Source organism: Aspergillus uvarum (assembly GCF_003184745.1).
Source record: "Aspergillus uvarum CBS 121591 unplaced genomic scaffold BO82scaffold_108, whole genome shotgun sequence".
Taxonomy (NCBI): domain Eukaryota; kingdom Fungi; phylum Ascomycota; class Eurotiomycetes; order Eurotiales; family Aspergillaceae; genus Aspergillus; species Aspergillus uvarum.
The window spans coordinates 1-27,017 of record NW_020291405.1 but is presented as its reverse complement, the minus strand read 5'-3'; the positions used below and the strand labels follow the sequence as shown (position 1 = coordinate 27,017).

The 27,017-nt window shown below is 53.0% G+C and overlaps 10 protein-coding genes across 10 annotated transcripts; 5 read left to right on the top strand and 5 right to left on the bottom strand.

Moving 5' to 3' along the window:
* The first annotated feature begins 233 nt into the window (after nt 1-233).
* BO82DRAFT_359831 (mitochondrial 54S ribosomal protein mL43) lies at nt 234-1,109 on the top strand. The gene is made up of 3 exons (XM_025636669.1): nt 234-338; nt 401-483; nt 571-1,109. Exons 1-3 carry the CDS (start codon nt 300-302, stop codon nt 860-862), a joined length of 414 nt encoding a protein of 137 aa, XP_025485869.1. The 5' UTR covers nt 234-299; the 3' UTR covers nt 863-1,109.
* Nucleotides 1,110-1,377: 268 nt separating this feature from the next.
* On the bottom strand, nt 1,378-2,487 carry BO82DRAFT_407818 (putative RING finger domain protein; the record flags this gene model as incomplete). Its single annotated transcript, XM_025639656.1, has 3 exons — nt 1,378-1,521; nt 1,579-2,316; nt 2,440-2,487. The coding sequence occupies 3 exons, from the start codon at nt 2,485-2,487 to the stop codon at nt 1,378-1,380; spliced, it is 930 nt and encodes a 309-aa protein (XP_025485868.1).
* A 420-nt stretch (nt 2,488-2,907) lies between these two features.
* Nucleotides 2,908-4,927, bottom strand: BO82DRAFT_323587 (pre-mRNA-processing factor 19 family protein). The gene is made up of 5 exons (XM_025632803.1): nt 4,890-4,927; nt 4,785-4,829; nt 4,291-4,723; nt 3,767-4,230; nt 2,908-3,702 (listed from the first exon to the last, which is right to left on the bottom strand). The coding sequence occupies exons 1-5, from the start codon at nt 4,900-4,902 to the stop codon at nt 3,239-3,241; spliced, it is 1,419 nt and encodes a 472-aa protein (XP_025485867.1). The 5' UTR covers nt 4,903-4,927; the 3' UTR covers nt 2,908-3,238.
* A 144-nt stretch (nt 4,928-5,071) lies between these two features.
* BO82DRAFT_359829 (DUF4604 domain-containing protein) lies at nt 5,072-5,989 on the top strand. The gene is made up of 2 exons (XM_025636668.1): nt 5,072-5,393; nt 5,442-5,989. Exons 1-2 carry the CDS (start codon nt 5,363-5,365, stop codon nt 5,915-5,917), a joined length of 507 nt encoding a protein of 168 aa, XP_025485866.1. The 5' UTR covers nt 5,072-5,362; the 3' UTR covers nt 5,918-5,989.
* Nucleotides 5,990-6,185: 196 nt separating this feature from the next.
* BO82DRAFT_359828 (GTPase RIA1) lies at nt 6,186-10,126 on the top strand. Its single transcript, XM_025636667.1, has 6 exons — nt 6,186-6,444; nt 6,568-6,588; nt 6,667-7,562; nt 7,616-9,148; nt 9,233-9,561; nt 9,656-10,126. Exons 1-6 carry the CDS (start codon nt 6,382-6,384, stop codon nt 10,033-10,035), a joined length of 3,222 nt encoding a protein of 1,073 aa, XP_025485865.1. The 5' UTR covers nt 6,186-6,381; the 3' UTR covers nt 10,036-10,126.
* A 1,052-nt stretch (nt 10,127-11,178) lies between these two features.
* BO82DRAFT_14754 (exosome non-catalytic core subunit CSL4) lies at nt 11,179-12,109 on the bottom strand. Its single transcript, XM_025630135.1, has one exon. The coding sequence runs from the start codon at nt 12,008-12,010 to the stop codon at nt 11,243-11,245; it is 768 nt and encodes a 255-aa protein (XP_025485864.1). The 5' UTR covers nt 12,011-12,109; the 3' UTR covers nt 11,179-11,242.
* Nucleotides 12,110-12,288: 179 nt separating this feature from the next.
* Nucleotides 12,289-14,977, bottom strand: vac8 (protein anchor VAC8). Its single transcript, XM_025636666.1, has 6 exons — nt 14,529-14,977; nt 14,337-14,463; nt 14,160-14,273; nt 13,866-14,111; nt 13,062-13,811; nt 12,289-13,000 (listed from the first exon to the last, which is right to left on the bottom strand). Exons 1-6 carry the CDS (start codon nt 14,700-14,702, stop codon nt 12,669-12,671), a joined length of 1,743 nt encoding a protein of 580 aa, XP_025485863.1. The 5' UTR covers nt 14,703-14,977; the 3' UTR covers nt 12,289-12,668.
* A 2,672-nt stretch (nt 14,978-17,649) lies between these two features.
* Nucleotides 17,650-20,054, top strand: BO82DRAFT_14715 (FHA domain protein). The gene is made up of 3 exons (XM_025630129.1): nt 17,650-19,167; nt 19,226-19,322; nt 19,375-20,054. The coding sequence occupies exons 1-3, from the start codon at nt 18,047-18,049 to the stop codon at nt 19,993-19,995; spliced, it is 1,839 nt and encodes a 612-aa protein (XP_025485862.1). The 5' UTR covers nt 17,650-18,046; the 3' UTR covers nt 19,996-20,054.
* Nucleotides 20,055-21,425: 1,371 nt separating this feature from the next.
* On the bottom strand, nt 21,426-22,921 carry BO82DRAFT_348805 (uncharacterized protein; the record flags this gene model as incomplete). The annotated part of the gene is made up of 2 exons (XM_025633850.1): nt 21,426-22,718; nt 22,777-22,921. The coding sequence occupies 2 exons, from the start codon at nt 22,919-22,921 to the stop codon at nt 21,712-21,714; spliced, it is 1,152 nt and encodes a 383-aa protein (XP_025485861.1). The 3' UTR covers nt 21,426-21,711.
* Nucleotides 22,922-26,066: 3,145 nt separating this feature from the next.
* BO82DRAFT_407810 (uncharacterized protein) lies at nt 26,067-26,956 on the top strand (the record flags this gene model as incomplete). The annotated part of the gene is made up of 2 exons (XM_025639655.1): nt 26,067-26,240; nt 26,309-26,956. The coding sequence occupies 2 exons, from the start codon at nt 26,067-26,069 to the stop codon at nt 26,954-26,956; spliced, it is 822 nt and encodes a 273-aa protein (XP_025485860.1).
* Nucleotides 26,957-27,017: the final 61 nt, after the last annotated feature.

The following is a 27,017-nucleotide window of genomic DNA, read 5'->3' as shown; positions in this document are numbered from 1 at the left end:
GAGATGAGATGAGGTAAAGTGTCGAAGCTCGGTGAAGTAGTGTTGGATGCGAGTTTCGCGTCGTCGTCGTTGTCGTCCCGTCTTTCCACGGGCTCCCGCTAGTACCAGGTTGAGTGGTCTTGGCACCGGTTGAGAACCGCCTAGTCGCGGTAGCCGAATTTACCGCCCTGGCCAATGATGGGCGGAGATTCTCGGGTGCGCCGCGCCGCTGAAAAGTCCCCGACCAGAGTGTCTGGAGATAGAAGTGTGGGAAGTCATTTCGACCGGCAAAACAAGACAACAGAGACATATACAGCGCCATGCCTGTCCAAGGGATTCGGACGGTGACGACCGCCAGAGTATGCTCGTGCTTTGGGACCCTTGATGTATCCTCAAGAATCGGACTAACGCGCTTGTTCAGAATGGTGTCGGAGCCTTTATCCTACAATGCAAGCAGTTGGACTTCCACTACTGTGACTGGGCTGGTAGCTCTCGCGGCATGGTGTATGTCTCTCCCCACGTACTTAGTCTCGAATGGCTTGAGAAACATAATTCGGAGGCATGAGCTGACGGTTGCAACCCCCTACACAGTTCCTTCCTCAAGCACCACCTCCCCTCTTTCGCCAAAGCCAACCCCCAGATCGAGATCCGAGTATCGCCCCGGCCACACAAGCACCCCGTCATCAAGGGACACTACATCAACGGCCGCGAGAAGGCGATCTGTGTGCGCAACCTCGAGCCTGAGCAGATCTTCAACAAGGCGAATCTGCTGAAGGCGGCCAGCGGCGAGAAGACGAAGCGCACCAAGAAGCCTATTACGAGTCTTAACGAGAGTGTTAGAGGTATCTGGGACCCGTTCCACGGCGGCTTCAAGTCGGTGTAAGTGGAAAGTGGGTATATGGTTACTGCAGTGGTGTTACAATTTGGAAGCTCTTTTCTTCGGTTTATTCATTATGGGCTAGCTCTTTTCATGCGTCTGCATTCCCTCTCCCGCGGGGGGGAACCCCCAACGTGGTTTTGTCTTGGAATCGGATATGTATCATATGTACAAAATGCTTTTATGAATTGTTCTACGGGTATGTGCTATGTCGGAGAAGCGTCATCTAAGTATGTTGGAACAATATTATTATCCACATGTATATGCAAGGCCAATGCATATCGTACCCAGACCAGAATGCTTAAGACCGATATCGACAAGAAATATGGTGTATCCCCTCAACCAAACCGAAAGGGGGGAATGAGCTTTAAAAAATGAAAAGAAAATGGGGTATCCTGATGCGTCGTGGTCGTATAGAATGAGAAAGAAGCCCCGCAGTTTAACGCCAGCAACATGCAACCAACTGCAAACCTGTTCCCATAACTCCCAGATCCTGAAAATGCAGAAAAATGGACGATGGGTTAAAGGTAGATTTGGAGCATGGCTTTGTGTGAGCTGACCGGTTTGCCACACTCCGGCACCTGACACACAGAAAATGGCTTCGTGGCGGACGACTTTTTTGACTTGGCCTTGGAGCGGTGATGGGCACAACGGCCACAATATACCTGTGCATGTTAGCAGTGGCCTTGCAATGGTCTAAGGGAAAGAGGAAGGGTGCGTACATGTCCACATTGCTTTGCTACCCATATTTGCTGCCTAATCTCGTCGCCAACGCCCAGCTCCCCGTCACAGTTGGGGCAAACCACAACGTCATCCTCTTCAAGCGTCCTTGTGAATCCATCCGGTGGCGGGCTCGGAGGCTTGTAAGCGTTCGCTGGGGGTCTTTCAGGTCTTCTCATGTCAGATCTTCTCATGTCGAAATTAAACGTCAGGTCAATAGCGCCCGCTGGATGCTCTCCGATATATGATACGTCCACATCTTGTGGCCGCAAGACTCGATGTCGTGCGGGAAGCCTGCTCCGCGACATGTTGAAGATTCTTAATAACTGCGGTGCCCATTCTGGAATCGTCGAGGATGGAGGAGGTCGTGACGGCCGAGCGGTAGCACCAATAAACTGTACCTCCGGGCTGCTGGGAGGTTCATCTTGAGTTAAGTCTTCATAATCTTCTTCCAGATCTACCACTTCCGGGACCCTCGATTGTAAGGTTTGTGTAGAGTGATCTTGGTGGTTATTCCGAACATCTTGAATTGCGTTGGGCTCGGGAGGATCTGAGTCCAGGGTTAAGTCGATGACATCTTCTGCGTTGGGGGTCGCCGATGTAATGGGCCGACGGAAGTCAAAGCCATCTCCGGGATACCGCCGTCGTGGTGGCGAGGGCGGAGGAAGCGTTCTGGATGATGAAGATTCGCCGCCGGGAAATTGTGGAGGTGTAGCTCTTGCTATTTCATGATGCGGTCGCTGCATAGAAGGTCAGTTTAAAGTCATCGACGATTAGACAATGGGTGTACCCCGCCTGAGGGGAAGGATTGAGGGCATGCGGCAAAATGAGCGGACTAGCGGGGAGAGAAGGAAGCTACCAACCTTCCTTGGCCTAGAAGTCACAAATTGAACACCTGAATCGTCACTCATGCTGGGCATCCGAGTAAAATGTAAACGGCAGATGAAGCCCCAACTGAGGGAAAGGGGAGAGAGGAAGAGAGGAGAGAGGGGAGAGAAATGGAGAGAGAAGAGAGGGAGGTTGTTATCAGAGAAAGGCCGAGGCGGAGTTTAGGCTTCATTGCCGGCGGTAGACGGTGGAGGCCATAATGTTGCTTAATAGGCAGTGGAGGTGAAGGACGGAGAGAGGTTAAGAGGTTCATTTCAATGGTAATCCTCTTATTTTGGCTGGGTCCCGGCATACCGGCTCCCTTGGGTTTCTTTCCCTCCATGCAGCCAACAAGTGGTTGAACCGTGGTGGTGATTAATCAGATTAATCAAGGGTTGCATAGTTAGTTAAGTTATGTACAGTACATTTACTTACTGTATGTAACCGGTGACGCTGCCGATGACCTCTTTCAGCCGGGATTTTGCCCGCTCCACCAACAACTGGCCAAATACGGGTGACAACTCGGTTTTGTTTCTATACGTAATCAGGCACAAATCAACACCATCGACACCATCAACACTTCTCTCTTTCTGTTTATCCTGTTTCGTTGGGTTGGAATTCAATGATCCGGTTCATGGTCTGGCTCAGTGGGATGAAAATAAACAAAACACGAAAGAAAAAGAGAATCCAAGTAGAGACGCCATTCACAAATAATCAAATGAAACCACAGCCAGCTAGAATTACAGGATAATCATTGTTGATTTTCGATCCAATTTCACCAGGTATCAAACAGAATTACTGTGCGGTAAGCTCCGTCACACCTCCCTCAGTGTTCAGCGCCACAATGCTCTGAGCAGCAGAGCCCCAGACCGCTGCCACCGCGGGTACGGCGCTCCGCAGGGACTCCGACCACGATTTGGCCGCCTTGGAGTACTGGTTCACTGTCAACCCGCTGGGTCCGGCCGTGAGCAGGAATTGTCCGGTGTAGTCCCAGTTGATGGAATCAACCTGGCTGCCTGTCTCGATCACCTTGATCTCTTGACCGTTGCGAAGATCCCAGATAGACACAGTGGTGGAGCTCTCAGCCACGGCAGCCAAGAAAGTACCATTTTCGGAAAAGAAGAGACCCTTGACAGGGGCGGACATGGCAAAGCTCGCGGCGGCAGCACCGGTCTTGACATCGAAAATCTTGATTTGGCCATCCTGACCACCAGCAGCAAGGAGGTGGCCATCAGGGTGAAAGTGAATGGAAAGGAGGGCTAGATCAAGCATCAAGCGTTAGTCGGATTCCGCACAGTAAGGGATTTCCAAAGGGCCGCTTACAAGCATCGCTAAAGATCTGGGTGATAACGGAGTTCGTCGTCAAGTCATACAGCACGTAGCTCTTGTCGGCACCAACAGAAGCGACGATGTCGCCAGTGGCATGTACAGCCACAGCCGTTGCGGCTCCAGCGTGAGAGTTGAAGTTCGCAATCTCAGTTCCATTCTCAAAAACCTTAACAGAGCCCGTAGACGAAGCAATGATAGCCTTCTCACCAGCCCACGCAGCACTAGTGATGGGTCCACTCGCTGGCAAGGCTTGAACAACCTGTTTCTGAGACACGGAGTACACACTGGCGGTACCGTCTGCGCCGCCGACGATAGCCAAGTCCCCGGACGAGTTGACAGACAGCGTCTTTGCGCCGGGCTGGAGAGTCTCGGAGGTTTGGGTAGGCTTGAAGGCGGAGATCGCTTCGCTCGTAGCCCAGCCCTCGGGGATGGGACGCTTGCGACGGGTCTTGGAGAGCCTGTTTGCAAGTGAGTCAGCAGCGGGCTTCTGCCAGTTGGTCATGGCACGGAAGACTTACGCAGCCTGTGTACTTTCCACGCGAGCGAGGACTGCTTCGGGCAGACCGGTCGAATCCACCTGCATAGCCTCGCCAGCGCCCTTGGCATTGACAGTAACCTTAGATAGTGCATCGCGGGCTTCGTCCCTTTCTTTCGTCAACCGAGCAATCACCCGAACGGCGGCATCGTGCTGGTAGAGCGCCGCGCTCAATTCCTGCCGGGTCTGTGCCAGAGTTTGTCGTAGCGTGTAGGTCTCAAGAGCCAGGGCATCCCACTCTTCCTGGAAGACGCTGAGCAATGAGGGGATCGAGGTGAGGGTGGGAGGTCTAGGCCGGACAACGCGCTGGGACTTGACTTCGATGAGTTCGTCTGCGGCAAGCTCCTCCCCATTGACGGGATCCTTGCCGTTCTCCGCAATGTACGCCTCGATGAGTCGCTTTTCGAACACACTGCCTGCTGAGACGTCAGATACGAGTAGGTCGCATTGATGCGCACGCGAGAGGTTGCAACGTACCGCTCTTGGGCGAGACGACGGGCACTTGTGGTGCCTCTCCTGAGACTATTGGCAATTTTTCGTTAGCACCAAAGCTACACAGACGCGTAAGATCCAGAGACTTACTTGCGCACAGCATGTTTATGTGAATGTGATGGTTGATGGGGAGGTTGTTGGTTGAAGGTGCAGCTTGCGGGCTCCTTTGGACTTTTCGACCTCGCCCGATCTGGATTAGCCGCACCGCAAGCCTGATCGCTGACGATTGCTTGGCGGTTACCACTCGAGCTCCTTCTTTTCGACTGTTGGAGCTTGAACCTGAACTTCTATCACAATTTTTTCCCCAAAGAACGAGAAAGTACACAGCGTTGAGGTCGAATTTTACGAGAAGAGGGAGTGATAGCGTGACTTTCTACGTCACAGCAGTGGACGCGACACTAGGACTTAAAGAAGTTCCCCACACCTTCGCTGTGAAGCGCCATTGCGGCCGCGTCCTGAACTGCTACGATAACAGTTCTAAAGATCATATACAGACCTGTGGATAGACTCACTACACTCACTCGTGCATAGCTAACAGACTATATTTCTGACTGGTCACAATTATGTCCTTCAAGTCAAAAGACCTCGCGTACGGTACGTTCGACCGCATGAGCATCCAGGACTCAAAGTAACATGTCGCAGAGGCCAAGCAGCCGGCTTTTCTACAGAGACTTAGGAATCATTACGGAGACAATTCGGGTCGCCTTGAGAGACCCGTTGCCCGGCCACGGAAGCCGCGCGAGGAACACGACGACGATGGGCCTACCTATGTGGACGAAGAAAGCAACGACATCATCTCCAAAGAGGAATATGAAGCTCTTGTGCGAGGAGACAACCCCGCTGGGGCTGATGATCAAACCGACAAGGACCTTAAGGACGAGAACAAGTCCGCAGGCCAGCCCGGGGAGGGTAGTAAATCAGACACTGGGGCGGAGACATCGTCCTCCAAGCAGAACATCGCCGAGATTGGCGGGCCACGAAAAAGGAAACAAGCCAAGGTCATCGGCGAAGACGCCCCAGCCGCAGAGATCGAAGACACCAAGAAGAAAGACTCGTCGGGCGTGCGAAAAGCGAAACAGAAGAAGAAGATCAAGCTTTCGTTTGACGATGATTCATGATGATAAATTTTGACTCATGAACATAGCCCAATCCATAATACCCTAGATCTCAGATCAAATGCTTTATTACGCTGTATGAATCGTAACCGTCATAGCCACACCTTGCTGGCATAGTTAACAAGTGCAGTGGCGGGCCCGTAGTTGTAGTTACTGCCAACTCCGAAGCAATTAATAATCAGGAAGTGCGTGGAATCCACCAACATCCTATGTATCCTTCTATTTAAGAAGATCCCAAGCGAAATCTTATCGATCAGTTTGTTTTAATATATCTGACTCCAGTTTGCGGGGTGGAAAAGAGAGTCAGGAATCTGACACAGGACCAAAAATCCCGAGATAATTTTTCCCCCTCGAATTCCGCAGCGAACGGCGGAACCAAAAAAACCAACCCAGCCGTGCGTTCATTCAATCGAACCTCACTCTTGAAAACCGTGGGAGCTGTGTGACAGCACCAATCCGTCTTCAAGATGCCTGTTGTCAATGTAGATGACCTCGTTCGTCTCCAACGGAAGCCCAATGATATCCGGAATGTACGTTCAATCTCAGTTTACCCCTCCATCATCCCACTTCGCATAACATGACGTCGGACTTCCTTGCGCGCTCATGTTTCTTTGCCGCAACAAAGCCAGAACAACGCTAACATTCACATTCAGATCTGCATTCTCGCTCACGTTGTATGTAGCAACCTGAAAGAAAAAATCTGATCCTGTGGCCGCAAGAGACCTCGAGACTTACAAGTTAATATTGTCCAGGATCATGGTAAAACATCCTTGACGGATAGTCTGATTGCCACCAATGGTATCATCTCTCCCAAGTTGGCGGGCAAGATCCGCTACCTGGACTCCCGTCCAGATGAGCAGCTCCGGGGTATCACCATGGAGTCGTCGGCCATCTCTCTGTTCTTCTCCATGATGCGCCGTCCCGCGCCCGACGCCGCCCCCGAGCCCAAGGAGTATCTGATCAACCTGATCGATTCTCCGGGACACATTGACTTCAGCAGCGAAGTGTCGACTGCCTCGCGCCTGTGTGACGGTGCCGTCGTTCTGGTCGATGCCGTCGAAGGCGTCTGCAGTCAGACGGTCACCGTGCTGCGTCAGGCCTGGGTGGAGCAATTGAAGCCCATTCTGGTGATCAACAAGATCGACCGACTGGTGACGGAGTTGAAGATGAGCCCTAGCGAGGCCTACTTGCACATGAGTAAGCTTCTGGAGCAGGTCAATGCGGTTATCGGAAGTTTCTACCAGGGTGAGCGCATGGAAGAGGACCTGCAGTGGCGGGAGCGCATGGAAGAGCGCCTCAACAAGAAGCAAGATCACGACGACGAGCAAACGGCTGAGTATGAGGAGAAGGACGACGAGGATCTGTACTTTGCGCCAGAGAAGAACAACGTCATCTTCTGCAGTGCAGTCGATGGCTGGGCCTTCACAGTTCGACAGTTTGCTGTGATCTACGAGAAGAAGCTCGGCATCAAGCGTGAGATTCTAGAGAAGGTCCTCTGGGGAGACTACTATCTGGACCCCAAGACCAAGCGAGTTCTTGGGCAGAAGCATCTGAAGGGCCGCGCTCTCAAGCCGATGTTCGTGCAACTTGTGCTGGACAGTATCTGGGCAGCATACGAAGCGACGACTGGCGGAGGTTCAGGGCGGGGGTAAGAGATGTAACCTGCACACGGCCCATTGTTCGTTTACTGACCGTCAACAGCGACCCGGCCTTGTTGGAGAAGATCACCAAGTCTCTGAACATTAACATCCCTCCTTACATCCTACGCTCCCGCGACCCTAAGAATATCATGACCACATTGTTCTCGATGTGGCTACCTCTTTCGACCGCAGTCCTAGTCTCTGTCATTGAATATCTCCCCAGTCCGCCCGCAGCTCAAGCTACCCGTCTCCCGGCCTTGATCGCAGACTCCCCGGGAGCAGACTTCATCGACCAGAAGGTGAAGGATGCGATGATCAGCTTCAAGACGGAGCCGAACGAGCCAGTTGTGGCCTATGTTAGTAAGATGGTCGCCATCCCGGAGAGTGAGCTCTCCTCGAGCAAGAAGCGCTCTGGTACCACCATGTCCGCGGATGAAGCGCGGGAGATTGCCCGCAAGAAGAGAGAGGAGATTGCCAAAATGCAGGCGGAAGCTGGCGGTCAGCAGCAAGACGATTTCTCTCGCGTGACGTCGGCCCTCGAGCGGACCTACCTTGACGATGCGCCAGCTGAGCCCGAGGAGAAAGAGGACCCCGAGCATTTGATCGGATTCGCACGTCTCTACTCGGGTACGCTCTCCGTGGGAGACTCCGTGTATGTGATCGCTCCCAAATTCAACCCGGAAAACCCGCATGCCAGCCCCGAACCCCAGAAAGTTACAGTCACCGATCTGTATCTGCTGATGGGCCGGAGTCTGGAGCCCCTCCAGTCCGTGCCTGCGGGTGTTGTCTTCGGTATAGGGGGTCTTGCTGGCCACGTTCTGAAGACGGGAACGCTCTGCTCGCAACTCGAGGGCAGCATCAACCTGGCGGGTGTTTCGTTGAACACTCCTCCGATCGTCCGCGTTGCCCTGGAGCCTGTGAACCCGGCCGACTTGAGCAAAATGGTCACCGGCCTGCGACTCCTCGAGCAAAGTGACCCTTGCGCGCAATACGAGGTCCTCGACAGTGGTGAGCATGTGATTCTGACAGCTGGTGAACTGCACTTGGAGCGTTGCTTGAAGGATCTGCGCGAGCGTTTCGCCAAGTGTGACATTCAAACCGGTCAGACCATCGTGCCCTACCGCGAGACGATCATCAGCGCCCCGGAGATGGCCGCAGCCAAGAACCCCGAGCTCGGCCGCGGTGGCATCCTGGCCGTGTCGCCCTCGAAGCAACTGACCATGCGACTGCGTGTAGTGCCCCTGCCTTCGGCTGTCACGGAGTTCTTTTCCAAGCACGTAGGGACCATCAAGCGACTGCAAACCCAGAAACGAACCGCTGCGGAGAACAAATCGGGCGGTACCGACACCGAAGGTACGGCGGAGAGCACCCAGCCCGTGGAAGCCAGCGAAGCCACCACCGAGGAAGCCCGCGAGGCGACTCTGCTGTCGCTGCAGGAATTCCGCGCCGAACTCAACAAGATCTTCGACGAGGAGGTCAAAGAGGACAAAGAGCTGTGGAAGAACGTGGTCGATCGGATCACAGCCTTTGGGCCCCGACGAGTCGGCCCTAACATACTGGTGGATGCTACAACCGTGAACACCTGCGAGAAATTGTAAGTCCAGCCAGCAGCTGCACGCTGTTCTCCCACCCACCAACTCTTACCCTTGTAATTCACTTAACTAACGTTCAAGAAAAGCCTCCTCGACGACCCCAAACAACAACCCACCGTCAACGCAGAAACCACCAACAGCCGCGAGGCCCTGATCGTCCGCGACTTCAACGACAAGATCGCGTACGCCTTCCAGCTCGCGACAGGCCAAGGACCCCTCTGCCAGGAGCCCATGCAAGGCGTCGCCGTCTTCCTGGAAGAACTCTCCGCAAACTCCACCAACGGCGAAGACCTGGATCTAGGCCGGCTGACGGGTGAAGCCATCCGCCTCGTCCGCGAGAGTATCTCCCAGGGCTTCCTGGACTGGAGTCCGCGCATCATGCTTGCAATGTACAGTTGTGAGATTCAAGCGTCGAGTATGTTACCCTCCCCCTCTCCCTTTCAAACCCTACCTTACCCCCCTCCCCCTCAAAAACAACCCGTCAACCACAAAACTGACCCCCGGGACAGCCGAAGTCCTCGGCCGCGTCTACGGCGTCATTACCCGCCGGCGGGGCCGCATCCTCTCCGAGACGATGAAGGAGGGGACGCCGTTCTTCACGATCCTGGCCCTGCTGCCCGTGGCCGAGTCCTTCGGGTTCGCGGACGAGATCCGCAAGCGCACGTCGGGCGCCGCCCAGCCGCAGCTGATCTTCGCCGGGTACGAGGCCCTCGACGAGGATCCGTTCTGGGTGCCCGCCACCGAGGAGGAGCTCGAGGACCTGGGCGAGCTGGCGGACCGCGAGAACGTCGCCAAGCGGTACATGGACGCCGTGCGCCGGCGGAAGGGCTTGGTCGTACAGGGCCGCAAGCTGATCGATGCCGAGAAGCAGAAGACTTTGAAGAAGTAGGAGGTTTCTTTGTGTGTGTGTGTGTGTGTGTGTGTGTGGATGTAGAAATACTTTCTTTAGAAATGACAGTTTCGGTGATGGTTTGGTGCCTGTTTTCTTGCTGGTTGGGATATTTCAGTAGACTAAGCTTATGAATGGTTATGTAGTCGGATTATGATGCTTGGTTGGTGCAAATTTGGGTGTTCGTAGATTTCTTTGGTTCTAGTGTGACTAGTGGCCAAGGGGGCTCAGAATATAGTAGGGGGAGATTGCTACCCTGACAAGTCTTATATGCTGGTGATAGGTGCAGGTCAGCATGAGCACATTGGTCTCTAGAATTCAAATGGCAGGTGATGCTGTTACACTTGGTAGTCCAGTGAAGCAGAATTGTTTACTGAAACCATGATTAACTTTAGCGTGAATCCGCAAGGCATCAGGATATTGAATTGATGATCTACAAGTAGTATTCATATTCCGCGAGCAGGAAGAGTGGCTAATACATAGATTGGTTCGGATATACTCTATTCTAGATTCAATCCTAATGCAAGAATCCTCGGAACCACCATGTGTTGACTTTCCCTGAGGGGAGTCGCTTGTTGCAAGGTGCACTGCCCTATATACAGTCGTGTGGCTTCTTGCTCATCCTGGCCGCCGCTCGAGAGTGTCAGTATCAACATCCGATATCCCTTACACACCAGTCGCAACGGTACCGATGTCGTGTAACAATCTTGAGACGGCGTAAACCGCAGCACGTTCTGCAAGTCCGGACCGGACACGGAGTCCGCATGCCAGCAGGAATAAGGTGGTTGTGTCTGAGACTAGAAGCTCCCTTCTCAAACAAAGTTTCCTATCCAAGTCACACAACCAGCCCCAAGCCAGGCTCACGCGAAACAAGAGGGATCCCCCCGTTCCAGGCATTCCATCTCCAGCTAAGACCAGCCCACTGCTGTACTGCAGCCAATAGCCGAAACCTCGGGAGGAGGGGTTGGTTTGGTTTCAGGCGAAATCATTCATGGGTCCAATCCTGGGGCAAGACAAGACAAGCTGAAATGCGGACAGACAGAAGGACCTGCTTCAACCGGAAAGCTCAAGACACTTAAGCAGAGCGTCCCCTTGTCACCTGTCCGTTGCCAATCCCAGGCCAACCATCCACCCATCTACCCATCAGATTCATCATTATCATAATAATCATCATCATCAGATTGCGCAAAGGGTTCACGCAAGAGCCTCAAAACGGCCGCGCGACCTTCCTCAGCTCCGCCACGCCCGTGACAGGATCCCGCATCTCCTTCCAGCTGACAGGGAACATCATATTGCCCGCCTCGCTGCGCGCCATCACCACGCCGAGGTCGTTGCGCGCCGTCGTCAGGTAATAGAAGCTCTGGTCGCCCAGGGAGATCACGGTGCCGCGCACGATGTCCCCCACGCGGAACATCTCGTCCATGACCACGCGGTCCTTCTCGACGGCCCGGACGTCCTCCTTGCGGATCAGCGCCTGGAACCGGAGCTCGTCCGAGTTGCTGTGGTTCTCCGGGTTGGCGGCGGAGGAGAGGATCGCTTCGATATTGTCGTTGTCCGACGCACCGCCGGTGGGGGCCGTCGTCGTGGTCGGCGGCTGGCCCGCCTTGTTGCTGGCTGACTCGTCGAGCACGACGAGGATGGAGACCGTGGCCTGTCGCTTCTGCACGCGCGTCACGCGGGCGAGCACAATCGAGTCAACGGCCGGGAGAGTGTTGTACCGAGGTTTGGAGGGGCCGGGAGCGGTGGACTTCGGTGCGGACTGAGGGGCAGCAGGAGCAGCTGTGCGGAGGGGGCTGCGAGAGACGCTCAGAGAGGACTTGGCGGTTTTAGAGCTCGCGGGGTTTACGAGAACGGGTCCGGCGATGGAGGCGTAGATGTTCGCATTTTGCACATGAGTGCCGGGTCCTGCGGCGTAAGAGCTCACAGGGGCCAGACGCTGGCCTGGAATGGCCAAAGTTGGTAATGTGCTCGCCATTCCGATCGAGAGGCGACTGGTGCAACTGATGCAGCTGAAGAATGAATGGTATCGTTTAAAAGGTGAGGCTGTCAGTTGTCCGGCAGGTGTGGAATGATGAACAGCCGCAGAACTTGACTTCTTTTTTCAGTTTGGCGGAGCTCCGGACGGGACGGGAGAAACTCTTTCCCCGTTCAGTGTTGGATGGACATACGGAACAAACACAGAAAGATACGAGTATTCGCACATGACATCATCGCTTCAATATCTCTAATGATAAATAATAAAGCAAAAAATAAATCAGCTATAGATAAATGATAGGCTCGAGATCTGCTCTTAGGTACATAGTAAATACAGCGTTAGTCGCAGATGACTCGTATGTGACCAAGAAGCAACTGTAGGTCACACTCCCAACGAAAACAAATCAGTTTCATCACTCACACCTAATGCTCGCTGACATGATAGAATAATAGATAAGTGACACCGAATCATATGCTCGCTTAACATCTGTGACAAATATAGGTCATTGTAGCAAAACATCCACATAACAGGGACACTCAAGGTATAGTAGGTAAGACAGAAGACACGGGGAAGAATCGAATGATTATCGAGGTAAGAAAAAGGACAGAAGTGGTGGGCTTCGAAAACCGGCGTCAGCGCTCGCAAAGACGAAATTAGATTAGCCTTCTACAAGGGTCTGCTTGTGACCACTCCCCAGAAACTCGAGGCATCGCCGTGCCAGCGCAATGACCTCGCCTTCACCCTCATCTGCATCTTCTTCGTCGGATTCAATGTTCTTATCAGAGATTGATTTGACCATCTGGACAATGTCATCCGATTTGGCAATGTACCCAATCAATCTCTGGTCATCAGATTCGAGAAGTTGTAGCAAAGTCCAAATAGCAATGTGCTGGAATGTCGGGTCGCCGCTTGCGAGAAACCGGCTAAGGTAACCGTGAATGCCACCGTTAGGATCCGCCCAGTCGCGCACGAAAATTGAATAGTCTCCCACTACCACACGTTAGTCCATGAACTCTGCATTAACAAGCCCGTAGGCTAGCGGCTCAAATACCTTTGGATGAGAGATTCCCCAGGGCTGCGGCACTGTTTCCTTGCACTTCAATACTCTCCGACTCGGTGAGAGGGATCAAAACATCAAAGACGCCGAGGTTCAGAAGATGCGGTTTCAATTCGTCGCTGAGGGCCAGCACAGCGATCGCAGCCGTCATCTCGGATTGTACGCTAAGAGGGACGCGAAGAACCAGGTCCTTGCACTTTTGAACCGCTCCGGCCTGAAGAACGAGCTCCTTGTTACGGTCAGAGCTTGCCGCCAAATTCCGCAGGGTCGAGATGGCGTGACATTGTATCTCCTCGTTGTCAGTCGAGCCGAGCAAATCAACCAGAGGTTTGAGGAATCCCGCGTCGATGATGGGAGATTCGTTGAGGGGGTGTATGGAGATGTTGCGAATGCATGCGACGGCGGAGAGGATCAGGGGCAGGTAAGAGGATTGTAGGAGGCGCAGCAGCGGCGAAAGTCCCTTCGCTCGCACAATCTCAAGCTGGTATTTTTCATCGGAAGCCAGATTGCGCAGTGCCAGAGCAGCTTGACATTGGACCTTTGGTGTCGAGGAATCCATGAGATGCACAAGCGACTGGACCAATCGAGACTCGGTCTGCGCTAGTCGTTTGCGGTTCGACGAATCGACGGCGATATTGCTTAAGGCAGTAGTGCAGTAATATTGTACATCAACATCGGAGGAGGATAGCAATTGGACCAGAACAGGAATGGCCCCTGCGTTGACGAGTTGTTGTCGGTTGTCATCTGCGCATTCTGTTAGCGAGGTTGGGTTGTCGCTGTTGTAGTGAGGTGTCTGACCCGAGTGCGTCATATTCAGCAGCGCGCCAGTCGCATTACGCTGTACTCGCATGTCCTTCGATTTTGCCAGCCGGATCAATGGACCCAATGCGCCGGAGCGGGCAATTTTCGCCTTGTTATCCTCGTGGGTAGCCAGGTTCGTAATACAACCAACGGCATTACATTGGACCTCGACATTAGGGGACATCATCTGCCGTATTAGGGGAGCCAGACCTCCCAACGCGACGATCGACACCTTGTTCTCCGCTGGACCCAATCAGCAAAGGCGATTACAGAGGAAGGGAAAAGCCCCACCGTTCACAGCCAAGTTTCCAAGTGCTGCACTGGCCGCCCGTTGCACTTCAATGTCGGAGCTCTGCAGTAAGAAAAGGATAGGCTCGAGAGTGTCCCGATCGACTTCGCGTACATCTATGACCGGGTAACTCAGCCGTCAGCCATTGCCGTAATCAATCCTATGCGCGTCGTACGTACCTCGCTCTGTGACCTCAGCAAAGGTCAAACTTGCACTTCGCTGAAGTTCTACATTGTCGGAATACACAAGAGTGCTCAAGGCCCGAAGAGGCTCGCCATTGAAAAAATCAATCTCTTGACGTTGTTGCTGTCGCGCATGTGTGAGTGATGCCGCAGAGATACGGTCACGGCGTGAGAGAGGACGGGGCTTACCGCATCGAGGAATTGCAGCAAGTCAGAGACTGCTTCGCGTTCATTGTCTGCCAAAGTGGATTCATAAATCCCATCCCTAGAGCGACCACCGATCGGACCGAGGCATGCCGAGATATGACACCAACGGTCCACCGTCGATAAGCAGGACAAACAAGCGCTCGTAATTCCACTCATGTCTTCGGTTGTAGAAGCCCGCAGGACCAGGAAGAGGCCCCGCAAGCAATGACTTCAAGGACGACAGATGGCGACAGGACGCGTAAGTGCGATCGTAGATTGGGTGGGCAGCCACTCGTCTGGATCTTGTTCTTGCTTCCTTGTTGCTTTCCTTATTGCATCAAGGACGAACAAGGCGGTATACGTGTATAGGCAAGAATAGCTCGCAATAGAGATTAACGATCGGGAATCGATGGGATGAAGGAGGAAAGATCGAATGGGCGATAGAACAACAAAGAAGGGGCCGGGGGGGGGAGGCTCTGCTGATACTAGCGGCTGGGAGATTGCGAGACGGCAGGATGGATGGTTCGGTTAGTGAGCACCGCTTTTAAGTAGACGAGGCGGCGGATGGGAAGTTGATGCGAGAGCAGGAGGGTCCAAGTTTCTTTGTCCCTGTCCCTATGTTCCCTGTATTCCAGCAGTCACTTTTATGCTGACATGGGAAAGTGGCCCGATCGGAGAAGAGGATGAGGGAGAAGATCGGATACAATAATCGAGGAGAAGAGGGAGATTGAGGGGGAGGGAGAGAAATGGGGAACGAGGGATTGGGGGGAGGGAGAGAGAGAGATTGGGGAATGGGGAAGGGAAAGAGAGGAGGAAGAAGAAGAAGAAGAAGAACTGGAGAAGAGAAAGAAAGAGACGGCAGCTCGCAGTAGCGGGTAAGTAAAGTCACTGAGCAGCACAAGCAGCAGCAGCAGCAGCAGTGGTTGTAGCAGTAGGTAGTTTAGTTGGTGAATGGTGACATTACAATAGTGGAGGTTGGGAGGAAGCTAGCAAAGCAAGCAGGCAAGTAAGCAGGCAAGTAAGCAGGCAAGAGCGCGCGCACTCCATCATCTGCCAGTCTGAGAAAGCTCCACCGGTCGGAGATCTTTACAATCAGTCTACCAGCATTACTCAGTAACTAACCTACTGATATTGCAATCTTCTATCAGGAACAAACACCTGCGATGGCTGCACTATCCATGAACATCCAATTGACCAGATGATCCCCGGTTCCTGGTCTCAGATTCCCCAACTTCTACGGAAATCGAATTACGTACTACTTCGCGACTCTGTTATAGCAGTGTCTGACTATTGTTTATCTCTCCCATCCATCGTCATCGTCATCTCGTCATCTCTTCTTTCTTCCTTCTCCCACCGCTTCTTGCTGGGTTGATCTTTCAATCGCAACTCAATTCAAAATCACACTTATTATGGCTCTTATGGTTCACTAACTGATAGTCAAAGTCTCTACCAATTTCATACGCGGCGAAAACGTCCTCTTCCTTCAAGCGAACCAATCGAACCCTCCTCGTCCTTCACCGATGCCCTCGTTATCATGGGGGCAGCTTTGCCCCGGTTCCACCTCGGAAGCTAACGGTTCACTCCATGATCACTACTACCCAGTACCCAGGGCCAATTGCGCCACTGGTCTTGGGTTGACATTCTTCGCGGTCGACCAGCTCGACTGGTCTGAGTTGCGGTGAAACCTATTTTACACGATGCTTAGACGGTGAGGTTCTAAACAACAACTTGAGCTCACCCGAAGGGTTGCAATATGATCGATCACCAGACAGATGGTGAATGACCCAACTGGTCCCCCCCCCCTTTTCATCACAAATATATATTGTTCGGGTGGTTGCAGCCGAGACGCTTGCTTTCCTATCAGCGGGGCGCGCACTCATATATGTCTCGCATTGCATTGTTTATTCCCATGCCTGAAAAGTCCATCAAGATAGACGGGACGCAGCTGTCGACGTGATCAACCGACCAAGCCCTGCCGGTTTGTCATATCAATCTAGTTGACGTTCTGTCCACGCTTCAGGGTAATCAACCCCACTAGGGGATGTCTCCCAGCACCAGCCAGAGGAATGCCAGTCCACCCCCCGCGCGACCCTCGATGATCGCCAATGGACAGGCGTGTGCTGCGCTTCCACGTGAGATGATCCCGGCCGATGGCTGCATCACATGGAGGGCCGCGCCCGTGACCGGACCGAGAGGCGAACAAGCAGAGGCAGGTAACATGCGCTCAGTTCCTTCCCCGCAAAGCTAATCCAGCCTGAGATTCTGGGCCACTGCTGTAATCAACGTCTATCACTTCACCAACTCCACTGATAACTCGTAGCTCTTCCTGCGTGGCTTGCCGCATCCGTGCCTGGTAGGAATGAAGCGAGCTGTGGCGGTAAGGGCCAAGACATGCTCTCAAATTCAGTGATTTACCCCCAAAGAGATGGAACCCATGGAAATCCTCCGTTGGGCAATGTTCGAGGATTCAATCAGTGGATCTCTTGCTGGATGTGCAGGAACTAAGGTATCCATTGACACGTCCAAGGGAAATGCTCCGAGCAAATGTAGCGAGTAGTTATTGGGTTGGATTTGGTGAAGAACAGCGAAATCAGAGCAGTGTACGAAGTAGGGACTAAGTTCCATGGGTCTTCTAGGACGGGATGAAGAGAGGGGGTGAAACTGCTCAAAATGGTGCGATGAATCTTCATCAGGTTCTTCGCTCTTCGTCTTCTTCATCATCATCATCGTCGTCGTCGTCTTCCTCTCCCTGCCTCTCTGCGCCCGTACACATTAGCCCATAGCCCATAGTCCAGTCCAAACATTCCACTCGCCCCACTGGCAGTCGATCTTACCATTTGACTCGCATGGTGGCCATCTCTTTCCGGCATTCCAGTTTCATTCAATCATTTAATCGATCATTCAGTATTGCCCGGTTCTGGTTTTGTTCTTGTTCTTCTCCTTGTCTGTTCACGCCCTCCTGGCTTTTTCTTCTCTCCTTCTCCCTCCTCTCTCTCTCTCTCTCTCTCTCTCTCTCTCTCTGTCGCGCGCGCTTTCTCTCTCCTCCTTCCCCTTCCCTTCCCTCGCGCTCTCCTGTGTGTCGCATTGGAGCATAGATATCGTCTTCGAGAAGCGCCATAACTCACCGAACCGATCGGAACCACTGACTGGCGCAGAAGATCCCAATTTAGGGCTGTCGCGCTGATCGCACGAGATCCAGTTTTGCCCAGTCCATCCATCGGCCAGGGAGTCAGGGACGAGGGACAACCAAGATTCAGGGATCGATCGGGAGGATCTCTTGTTCGTCGCCAAATTGATAACTGTGCTTTGTTGTTGCTGCTGTTGTTCTCTTTGTTTTCTGGAACAAACATATATACACTCACTGTACACGCACGCACGCACGCACATACAGATACACTCACACCCATACTCTCTCTGATTGAATGATTGTATGATTACTATCTTGTCTGTCCTCCCGCCGGACCCAGTGCAGTCCAGCCCGACCAACAAGAAATCAGTTCCACGTTAACTTAACCCCCCCCATGTCTTCTGTTTCTGTTTCCGCCTCCGCCTCTCCCTCCTCCAACCTCCTCCCCTCCTCTCCCTCTCCTCCCTCCTCCGACTCTCGTTTACGTCCTCTCCGTCGCCTTAGTCAACTGCGTGCCTACACTCAACTTCATTTTTCTTCCTCTTCCCCTCCACCTCCACCTCCACCTCCACCTCAACAGCAACCACAACCCCGTGTCAGTGTCGCCTCCTCTTCCTCCTCGTCCACCAACAGCCAGCGGGTTTCCCGTCGTCATACTCTCGGTAGTCGAGTTTCTTGGTTTTCAGCCGCCTCCACCGGACCCGAATCTTCAACCTCGACAGTGGGGACAACCAGCCGGGCCCCATGTCCCGAAAGTGAACATCAGTCCACGTTCGCCCGCTATAGCTCGGTTTTTTCCCCCAGCTACCGTGGCCTCGAACTCGACTTGCGCTCCCAGCCATCCCCTACAGAATCGTCCAACACTCCTCTTCGCAACGAGACGACCGCTGGGAATCAGACGCAAGAAATAATGGCGCGACCCCGAGGTTCATCACAAGCTGTCGAGGCGAGGCCCCACGGGGAGGTGTCGAGCGCAGGGAACATTCAGCCCGGCGCCCTTGAGAGTCCCGATCCAGTCGTGTCCGAAAGCCCGTGTACTTCGTCCCCGCGACCAAAACAAAAAGCCACCATCCGTTTTTTTCCTCACCAAGACTCGCACGCTAGCAGCCGCCCTTCATTGCCTTTCATCCCGATTTCTCGCACATTGCCATCCGATAGTTGTGTTATTCGCGTTGGGCGATACTCCGAGCGGGATGGCACGCCCGTGGCCAACCCCACAGAGCCTTCCGATGCCCCTGTCGGGTTCAAATCAAAGGTCGTGAGTCGCAAACATTGCGAGTTCATGTATCTGAACGGACAGTGGCATGTCAAGGATGTCGGCAGTTCGTCGGGCACCTTTCTCAACCACATGCGACTGAGCCAGCCGAATATCGCCTCCCGACTCTATACTATCAAAGATGGAGATATTGTGCAGTTAGGCATTGACTTCCGCGGTGGCGAGGAAATGATCTTTCGCTGCGTCCGCATACGGATCGAATGCAACCGGTCCTGGCAGCAGCAGCCCAATGAATTCAAGTATGTGAAGATACCTAGAGTGACCAATGCGATATGAACGAAGCTAACGGAGAAATAGCAAAAACACCGAAAATCTTATCAAGAATCTTGGAAAGGGGGATACCGCAGATTACTCTGGATGCCGAGAATGCTCCATTTGCCTAGGATCTGTTCTAGTAAGTTTTCAACGTCTTCAACTGGCATTACCGTAGCTAACAAGTCTCGAAGCGCCCTTACCAGTGCCTGTTCATGGCCGCGTGTGCCCACGTCTGGCACTACAAATGTGTCAGCCGCCTGATCCATACGCCCGACTACCCTATGTTCCAATGCCCCAACTGCCGTGCCTACACCGATTTAAGTGCGGAGGTAGACGATACCAACGACTTTGAGGAGCAAGAGGAATCAAAATCCGCTTCTGCGGAAGATAAGCCCGACGCCCTGGAACCCGCCCGGTCGGAGACACATACCCCTCAACCGGATCCCAACGCTATTACACAACCCTCGCGGACCTCTGGTGATGAGCGTCGCCCCGAGAGTCGACTCCCTGTCGAGGCAGGACTGGCCGCCAATATCGAGAATATGCGGCTCCAAGATCTAGATGCGTCGGATGATAGTTCCTCCCAACCGCCGGCGCCTACATCGAATCCTGATCCCATTCCGTCAAATGAAGTCCCCGGCTGGCAGTCGTTGACGCAGTCGTTGACCCAGTCATCCTCGTCCACTCAAACTCGCCCGGCCCAATTGCGTGCTGAAACGCCCGTGCGCTCTGAGTCGTCGGACGAGAACCCTCTGACGCCGTTGAATGACTCGGGCCCTTTGGCCCTCGACGGCCGGGCTGCAATGCCCTAGCCCAGGTCCCGCTACGCTGCGTTCCCGGGAATTTAAATCTGCACTGAGCAAGACGTTTGCTCTAGCGAAATCTGCATTTGTTGTGACCTCGGCCATCATCACAACCGTCGCGCTCTTTCATTTCCCGCTTGCATTTCCGTTCCAGCCCACGTCGTTCTCATCATCATTTTCTATCATGTTTTTTCTTTTCAGCCTAAGCATCGAGCATTGCGGTCCAACCCGTTGATATGACTTATACCCATTCTGAAGCAACCCTTTCTTTACTTCCCAAATCTGACCTTGAGGACGGTATTTTCTGGAACGGCAGCTGTTCGACCACCTTCCTTCGCTCATAGGACTTGTCTAATTTCTCGAAGGTGCATTCAGAGGACCCCCCCCCCCCCCCCGAGTCGAATTATCTCTTGTTTCCTTATCTCTCTAATTCCTCTAATCTGTGTGGGTGTTTATGGTGTACATACATACTCGTCCGGTAGTTGAACGCCTGCATATTGAACTTTTCCTTTCCAATCCCCCCATGGGTCACTCACCGTTGAATTCAGGTGTTCAAGGCTGCACAAAGCCTGCGTAACATGTCTCCCTCACCCAGCAGAACCAGTTTCACCCGCAAACAAACGAAGAGGAGAGAGAATAGTTAATCTCTTACGCGCATGATGCATCTACCCATGTCCACCCAGTCCCGATCTGAAGGTATGCAAGAGGGGCGCCAGCCACCTGGCCTGGCGAACTGCTGCAGGTCTCACCTGCAAATGCCACCCACCCACCGGGTAAATCCTGGCCACCCACACAGCACAGCACCAGTACAGTACTTCATTCGAAATCGGCATCATGTGACCTGGCTCGGTTGTCTATTCGGGTCTATCTCTGTACTGTCCCACCTCTATCCTATAAGACCAGGCTACGTAGACATTGAGCGTGCTTGTGTCCATGACCAGCGCAACGCTAAAATCCCCCGCGAAACCCTCCGCATCTACGGAGTAATCTGGGCATGAATCGCGGGGGCTGTGAAGTCATGCATACCGCATACCACCATCCCAGATCCTGGAATGATGGGCAAGGGGAGGGGAGGGGAGGAGAGGGGGTGTCCTGCCATGGGAACTTAATGGGTTCGTTTCGGCACTCGGGACTAGATCACCTAGCTTTCCGATTTGTGAATGAATATTTGAGAGAAGAGGGGGGGGGGGGGCCGGGGGTGAATTTTATATCCTTAACGAGTTTCATCATCGGCAGTCTTCAGGTTGTCAATAACTTGCTCGCGTGGGTGGTCGATTATTGCAGTGGTTGGAGGAGGCGGGCAAGGCTTAGCTACCATCTGCCATGGTTTTGTTCTACACTTTACCAAGGGTGGGTTCGGGTTCATTCAGCGATGATTCAAGATTACTCAGTCTGAATTCCGTCGGCGAAACTAATACGAGAGAAACAGGAACTTTCTTATTTTGAATATTTCATTCAGTTGATAACATATCAATCTCGATAAAGTACATGGTAGGAAAAAGAAATCAAAGCATCATTAAACTTGCTTGGTATCAAACAAGAGCAACAGTGGCAACAAAGCAAGCGCACGTAGGCAGGCATAGCAACAGGTCATAACAGCATTATTAGGTGTGAAAGCACAAATGAAGGGATCGAGAGAAAAAGCGAGTTCTTCAACTTTGACCCAAGTTCTCCTCTTCTTTTTATGTCTTTTGCGTCTCTAAATGTCTCTCTTGCTGGATCAACTTAGAAACCACGCTGAGTACCGAGGGTACCACGGTTGTCCAAGTCAGAGTCCACGCGGGGATCCATCTTGTTGGCCATGTCGGAGCGGTGGGGGCCGGCGGTGGCTCCGGTGTTGTAGCTGCTGCTGGCCATACCCTGGTGACGGGCACGGTTGTCAAGGTCAGAGTCGACGCGGGGGTCGGCCTTGTTCATCATGTTGGAGCTGTGAGGGCCGGCGTTGGTGCTGCTGCCGCCGAAGCCGGTGGTGGTGGTGGAGGTGGTCGGGCCGGCACCGTAGCCTGCGGCACCGGTGGAAGAACCATAGGCACCGGAATCGGTGGGGGCTCCGCCGTAGCCGCCAGTAGTGCTGCTGCCGAAGCCAGCGCCAGTAGAGGTGGAGTGGTGAGCGGCACGGTTGTCACGGTCTGAGTCGACGCGGGGGTCCATCTTGTTGGCCATGCTGGAAGAGTGAGGGCCCTGGGCGCCGCCGAGAGCTTCGTGGCGAGCACGGTTGTCGCGGTCAGAGTCGACACGGGGGTCGGCCTTGTTCATCATGTTGGAGCTGTGAGGACCAGCGTTGGTGCTGCCGCTGTAACCACCAGCAGTGGTGCTGCCGCCGTAACCAGTGCCAGTAGTGCTGCTGCCGAAGCCAGCGCCAGTAGAGGTGGAGTGGTGAGCGGCACGGTTGTCACGGTCCGAGTCGACGCGGGGGTCCATCTTGTTGGCCATGCTGGAGGAGTGAGGGCCCTGAGTGCCGCCGATAGCTTCGTGACGAGCACGGTTGTCACGGTCAGAGTCGACACGGGGGTCGGCCTTGTTAGCCATGTTGGAGCTGTGAGGACCAGCGTTGGTGCTGCCGCCGTAGCCACCAGCAGTGGTGCTGCCACCGTAGCCAGCTCCGGTGGTAGTGGAAGTAGGGTGAGCGCGGTGGTCACGGTCAGAGTCGACGCGAGGATCGGCCTTGTTAGCCATGTTGGACTCGTGAGGGCCCTGGGCACCACCCATGGCTTCGTGGCGAGCACGGTTATCTTGAGAATGGTATGTTAGCAGGAAGTCTTTGCCGGGGTGGTGTTGCTGTGTACTTACCAGCATCACTGTCCACGCGGGGGTCCAGCTTGTTGGCCATCTTGGAGTTGTGAGGCCCGTGGTTGTCGGAGGCAGTGTTCTCGGTCTTGTTCTCGTGGTGGTGGCCGGTGACCACGTCCTTAACCTTGTGGATGATGTTCGACATGATGAGTGATTTCAATTGATAGATGGAGAGAAGTAATGTAGAAGAGTGTGGATAGTGTGCGTTTGGTTGAAGCTTTGGTAGTAAGTGTTGATTGTGATAGTTGGATAGATGAAGATGTTCTGGAGATGGATTGGAGCTGAATTTGGGAGGATTATATAGCTTGTTGCCTGGGGGGAGAAATGAGGTGGACAGGACATATGACGTAAGGCTACGTAGGCTGGGAGTCAAACGGGCCGTTGGTGAATACCACGCACCACCTTTACGAATTGAGCCTTGGTACAACTGTTTGTTTGACTCGTGAATTCACCAGAGGCCGGCGACGACATGACGTCGTGATGTGCTAATCGATGGTCAGCCCTAGATCGGCAGGTTCTGGTTTTGCATGTCTATCATTCCGTCCAGAATTAAACACTCCAGGCAAGCCTCGACCCGCTGCGGGAACGGGGGGGGGGACTCGGGAGTCTGGAGCAATTACGTGTGGGGCAGGGACAGCTTAAACTGGGTAGGGTGCGTAGGAGAAATCAGTTTAGCATAGGAAGGGACCAAAGGGACCAAAGGGACCAAAGGGACCAAAGGGACCAAAGGGTCAATTCTCACTACGTATGAGTATGAGTACGAGTATAGTACTGTACTTAGTAAGGCTGGCTGGCCCTCAAAAAGCCGGTTGCGCATTGCCGATCATGACTTCAGCCCAGCCGGCCCTTGATGTCGGCGGCGTAATCAGTAAGCCTGGTCATTGGTCCGAGTTGTCTGGCATTTGCGGGGGACAGCCTTGGATTGGCTGCTGCTGCGGGAAGCTGCTCCACTGCAGGCACCTCATTGCTGGCACCTTCCCCGATCCGTACAAGTTCCATCTGGGAATCTCAACCAGGCAAAGCGTCTTGAGCTTAGTCATTCCCTTCCGCAACGGCCACTCTCCGAGCTTCATCATGGAACCATAGGTCATCCTGAAGATCTTCATCAAACCAAAACCACAAGCCAATTCTAATTATATCCCTTTGCCATACTTGTCGATCATGAATTCATTTCTTACCGCCATCCATAATCATCGACTCGCCTGCTTACATCACTGACTGTCCTGTGCCAGCGGAAAGAAATGCCTTCCAGCACATGCCACCTTCTCTGGCTGGCAGCATGATGCAAGACTACCCAGCTGACTCAGGACAATGACGAAAAACCCATCGCAGGGGCTGAGCTGTGGACTCACTGGGAATTGTGTCTTCTACAAGCGTTTGGAATTGACAGCATCGTACCTGGTCTCCTTATGCGCAGTAGTCCTGAATGATTTTGTCTGGTATATGGCATGGCTAGGGAGTCCGGTGCGGAGACTCTATCCTTTGCTACTAAGTACATAGTATGTACACATACTTGCTCTTTCGGCTGTCAAACCTTGATGCATGCTGCTAAGGACAGTATCAGCGGCTAGACCCACTCGAGATCATGCATACAACTGCCCCAGTTCAATTGCCGATGTTGTTCTAATTGTGCAAGATGTTCAAGTCAAATGCGAAACGGATGGTTTGTAGAAACAACTTCTCAACCTATTAGTCTCAACTGAGATTATTGAGAGAATGTCCGATCATCCCAGCCGAGAAGACAATATCCAACAAACGCTGCTATTTGACTAACTCCGAGGTTGTAGTTGTATAGTTGTATATGCTCAACCTAGACACATATCCCCCCAATCCAGAGACCCCAAGAAAGCATAGAGAGTTTGCCAATGACAAACTCACAGTAGACCGATAACGGCAGATTTTTACTGTTCTTATCCCACTCAGAGCTGCAGGAACGAAGGCTCTTTAAAAGACTTATATCAAATGATGCTTTCAAGCCTCCGGCTCGTCACGTCAATGCCCTACAGACTCCCTTCAATCCTGCCTTGGCTCTCTTCCTTCGCTTTTCTCTTCCTTCCTTCGTCTTTTCTTCTTTGTGTTCGCGCGTCTTCAACCATAAGTGTTTCATAAAGTCCACTCACCGCATCTTGGGATGCCTCGACAAACGCTTTCTGAAGTATGTATCGCAAGACAACACATGAAACATCCAACGCTGAAAGCCTGAACATTGAACATCAATCAGGCGAATGACTTTGAAACAAGTGAGACCTTGTTCAACGCTCATCTCAAGCTCGCTCCCAGCCACCAGCACGACAGGAGAGAGACATGCGTCGTCAGTAGTGACATGGCTCCCTAGGACGTCCATAACACGATGGCGATAGGTATACTCAGATCAGCCTAGACAAGGATCTAGCTCGAAAACGTGATTAGTACTTCCTTAGCCAAACAGAACCGTGAAGTCTGGTGTGCTTGTTGCTTCCTGCGATCTTCTGTCTCTCGACCCCCGCACAATCCCAAACCGATCAGGGCCAACGGAAGTCAGGGTCCAGTTTGTATGCCTTCTCAGTATTGTCATCCAGAGAGTCTCGCAAAACAGCCTGGTCTCGGATTGCTAGCAGTGTGGTATCCAGCCTTTCGAGCATTGTCTCGGTTCAAGCCAGCCAACGTACTCGTTACTATCGTTCAAACAAGCAGCAAAACGAAACATACAGGTATGCAAGTAGTCCCAGTCTTCAGTTACTCCGATGAAAGTCTCTGACCATGGTTCAACTTCTAGAAGCGGCGCCAAGGGGGTAGTGGAGGTAATCCATGCGCTGGATGAGACACACTGGTGCTTTAAAACTACCCAGAGTCCCTCGTTTGGGGCGGGGTGGAGGAGCCACGACATGGGATGATTACTTTCAGTGACCTCGCCAAGTCAGCCACATTGCGCATGGAGAAGAGGAACAACGAAATATCCGTTTGCTTTCGTCCGGATGTCATCATGATCGGGCGGTGATGGCTGGGTATCAAACGCGCCGGGCCTAATGTCTCGGATGCAGCAACAAACGGCCCTTACGATACTTCTGCACGGTCAGCAAGCCATGCCAGCACTAGGATTGCGCCAGACAACCACCATGCAAAGGAACACACTTACCGAAGGCCAGTCCAGGCCGTATCCGGGCATCCCCCATGGTTTCTTTCCTCCAAGAATACCAAGGTATAAAGCCCCGGATGTTTTCCCGGTCCTGCATGATTCTCAAGATCATCATCGCCTGCAACCATGGTTACATCCTCATTCAAACTGTACCTTTCTGTTCGAGATTATCATCATGAGCGTGGAACATCTGGGTGACATGACTGAGCATGTGCTTGGGTGTCTTCAAGATATCCCTGACATCAAGGATTATAGACTAGCCATCATTGGACATCTGGCCATTGGTCGTCAACGTCCTGGTTTCGAATCATTCATTGACCCTCTCCTTAGGACAATGCAGAATGATGATGTTAGTGCAAACCCCCATGACAGCTGCCACTGATTCGCGGCCGCCCATTACTGACAGCTTTCGCGCAGCGGTACGCAGTGGAAATCCTCTTCGAGCAATGGGAGGATGATGACAACCACGATCTTCGAGACGTGGACTGGTGGTTCAAGAGGCAGTTGGTCCAGTTACGGCCCACCCAGTTGCGTATTGAGAACGGCCAGTTGAGATACCACCACCATACACAAATCAAGTTTCATTTCCTCGAAAAGCCTCGTCCACGGTCACGGACGAAATACTACCTCCACGCTCCGCTAGTAAGACATATAATCGGAGAAATGCGCCACTTATACGATATTATCGATGTGGACATGCTTCCATATGCACCAACAGAAACTTCTCTGGCGATCATGGTCGCCCGGTATACGAGTACGAAGGGGTGTTTGCTCCCGGGAGAGCGTAGCCGGGCTATCGCGAAGGAGGTCGAGGCTCTTTTGGATGCTCTCACATCACATAGCAGAACTGCGCAGCAGGGTGGTGTGCGGGTACGTTGCGCAGATCAACTTCGATGGACGACCTACCACAAGAGGTCTTTATTCTCCTGTGTCGGTAAGCTTCAAGAGCTTCTGAGCTGGAGAGGCCCCGAGGGCAGAAAAGAGCTGAAGTGGAAATTGAACATTGATCGAGAACGATTGGGCCAGCTGTGGGCCTCCCCACGCAGAGAGACTTCGAATATGTGATCAGAGATCCCTTGTCGGTTGCGTGAGAATGATCAAAGTCCGCGAATAATTTTGGGTGTGG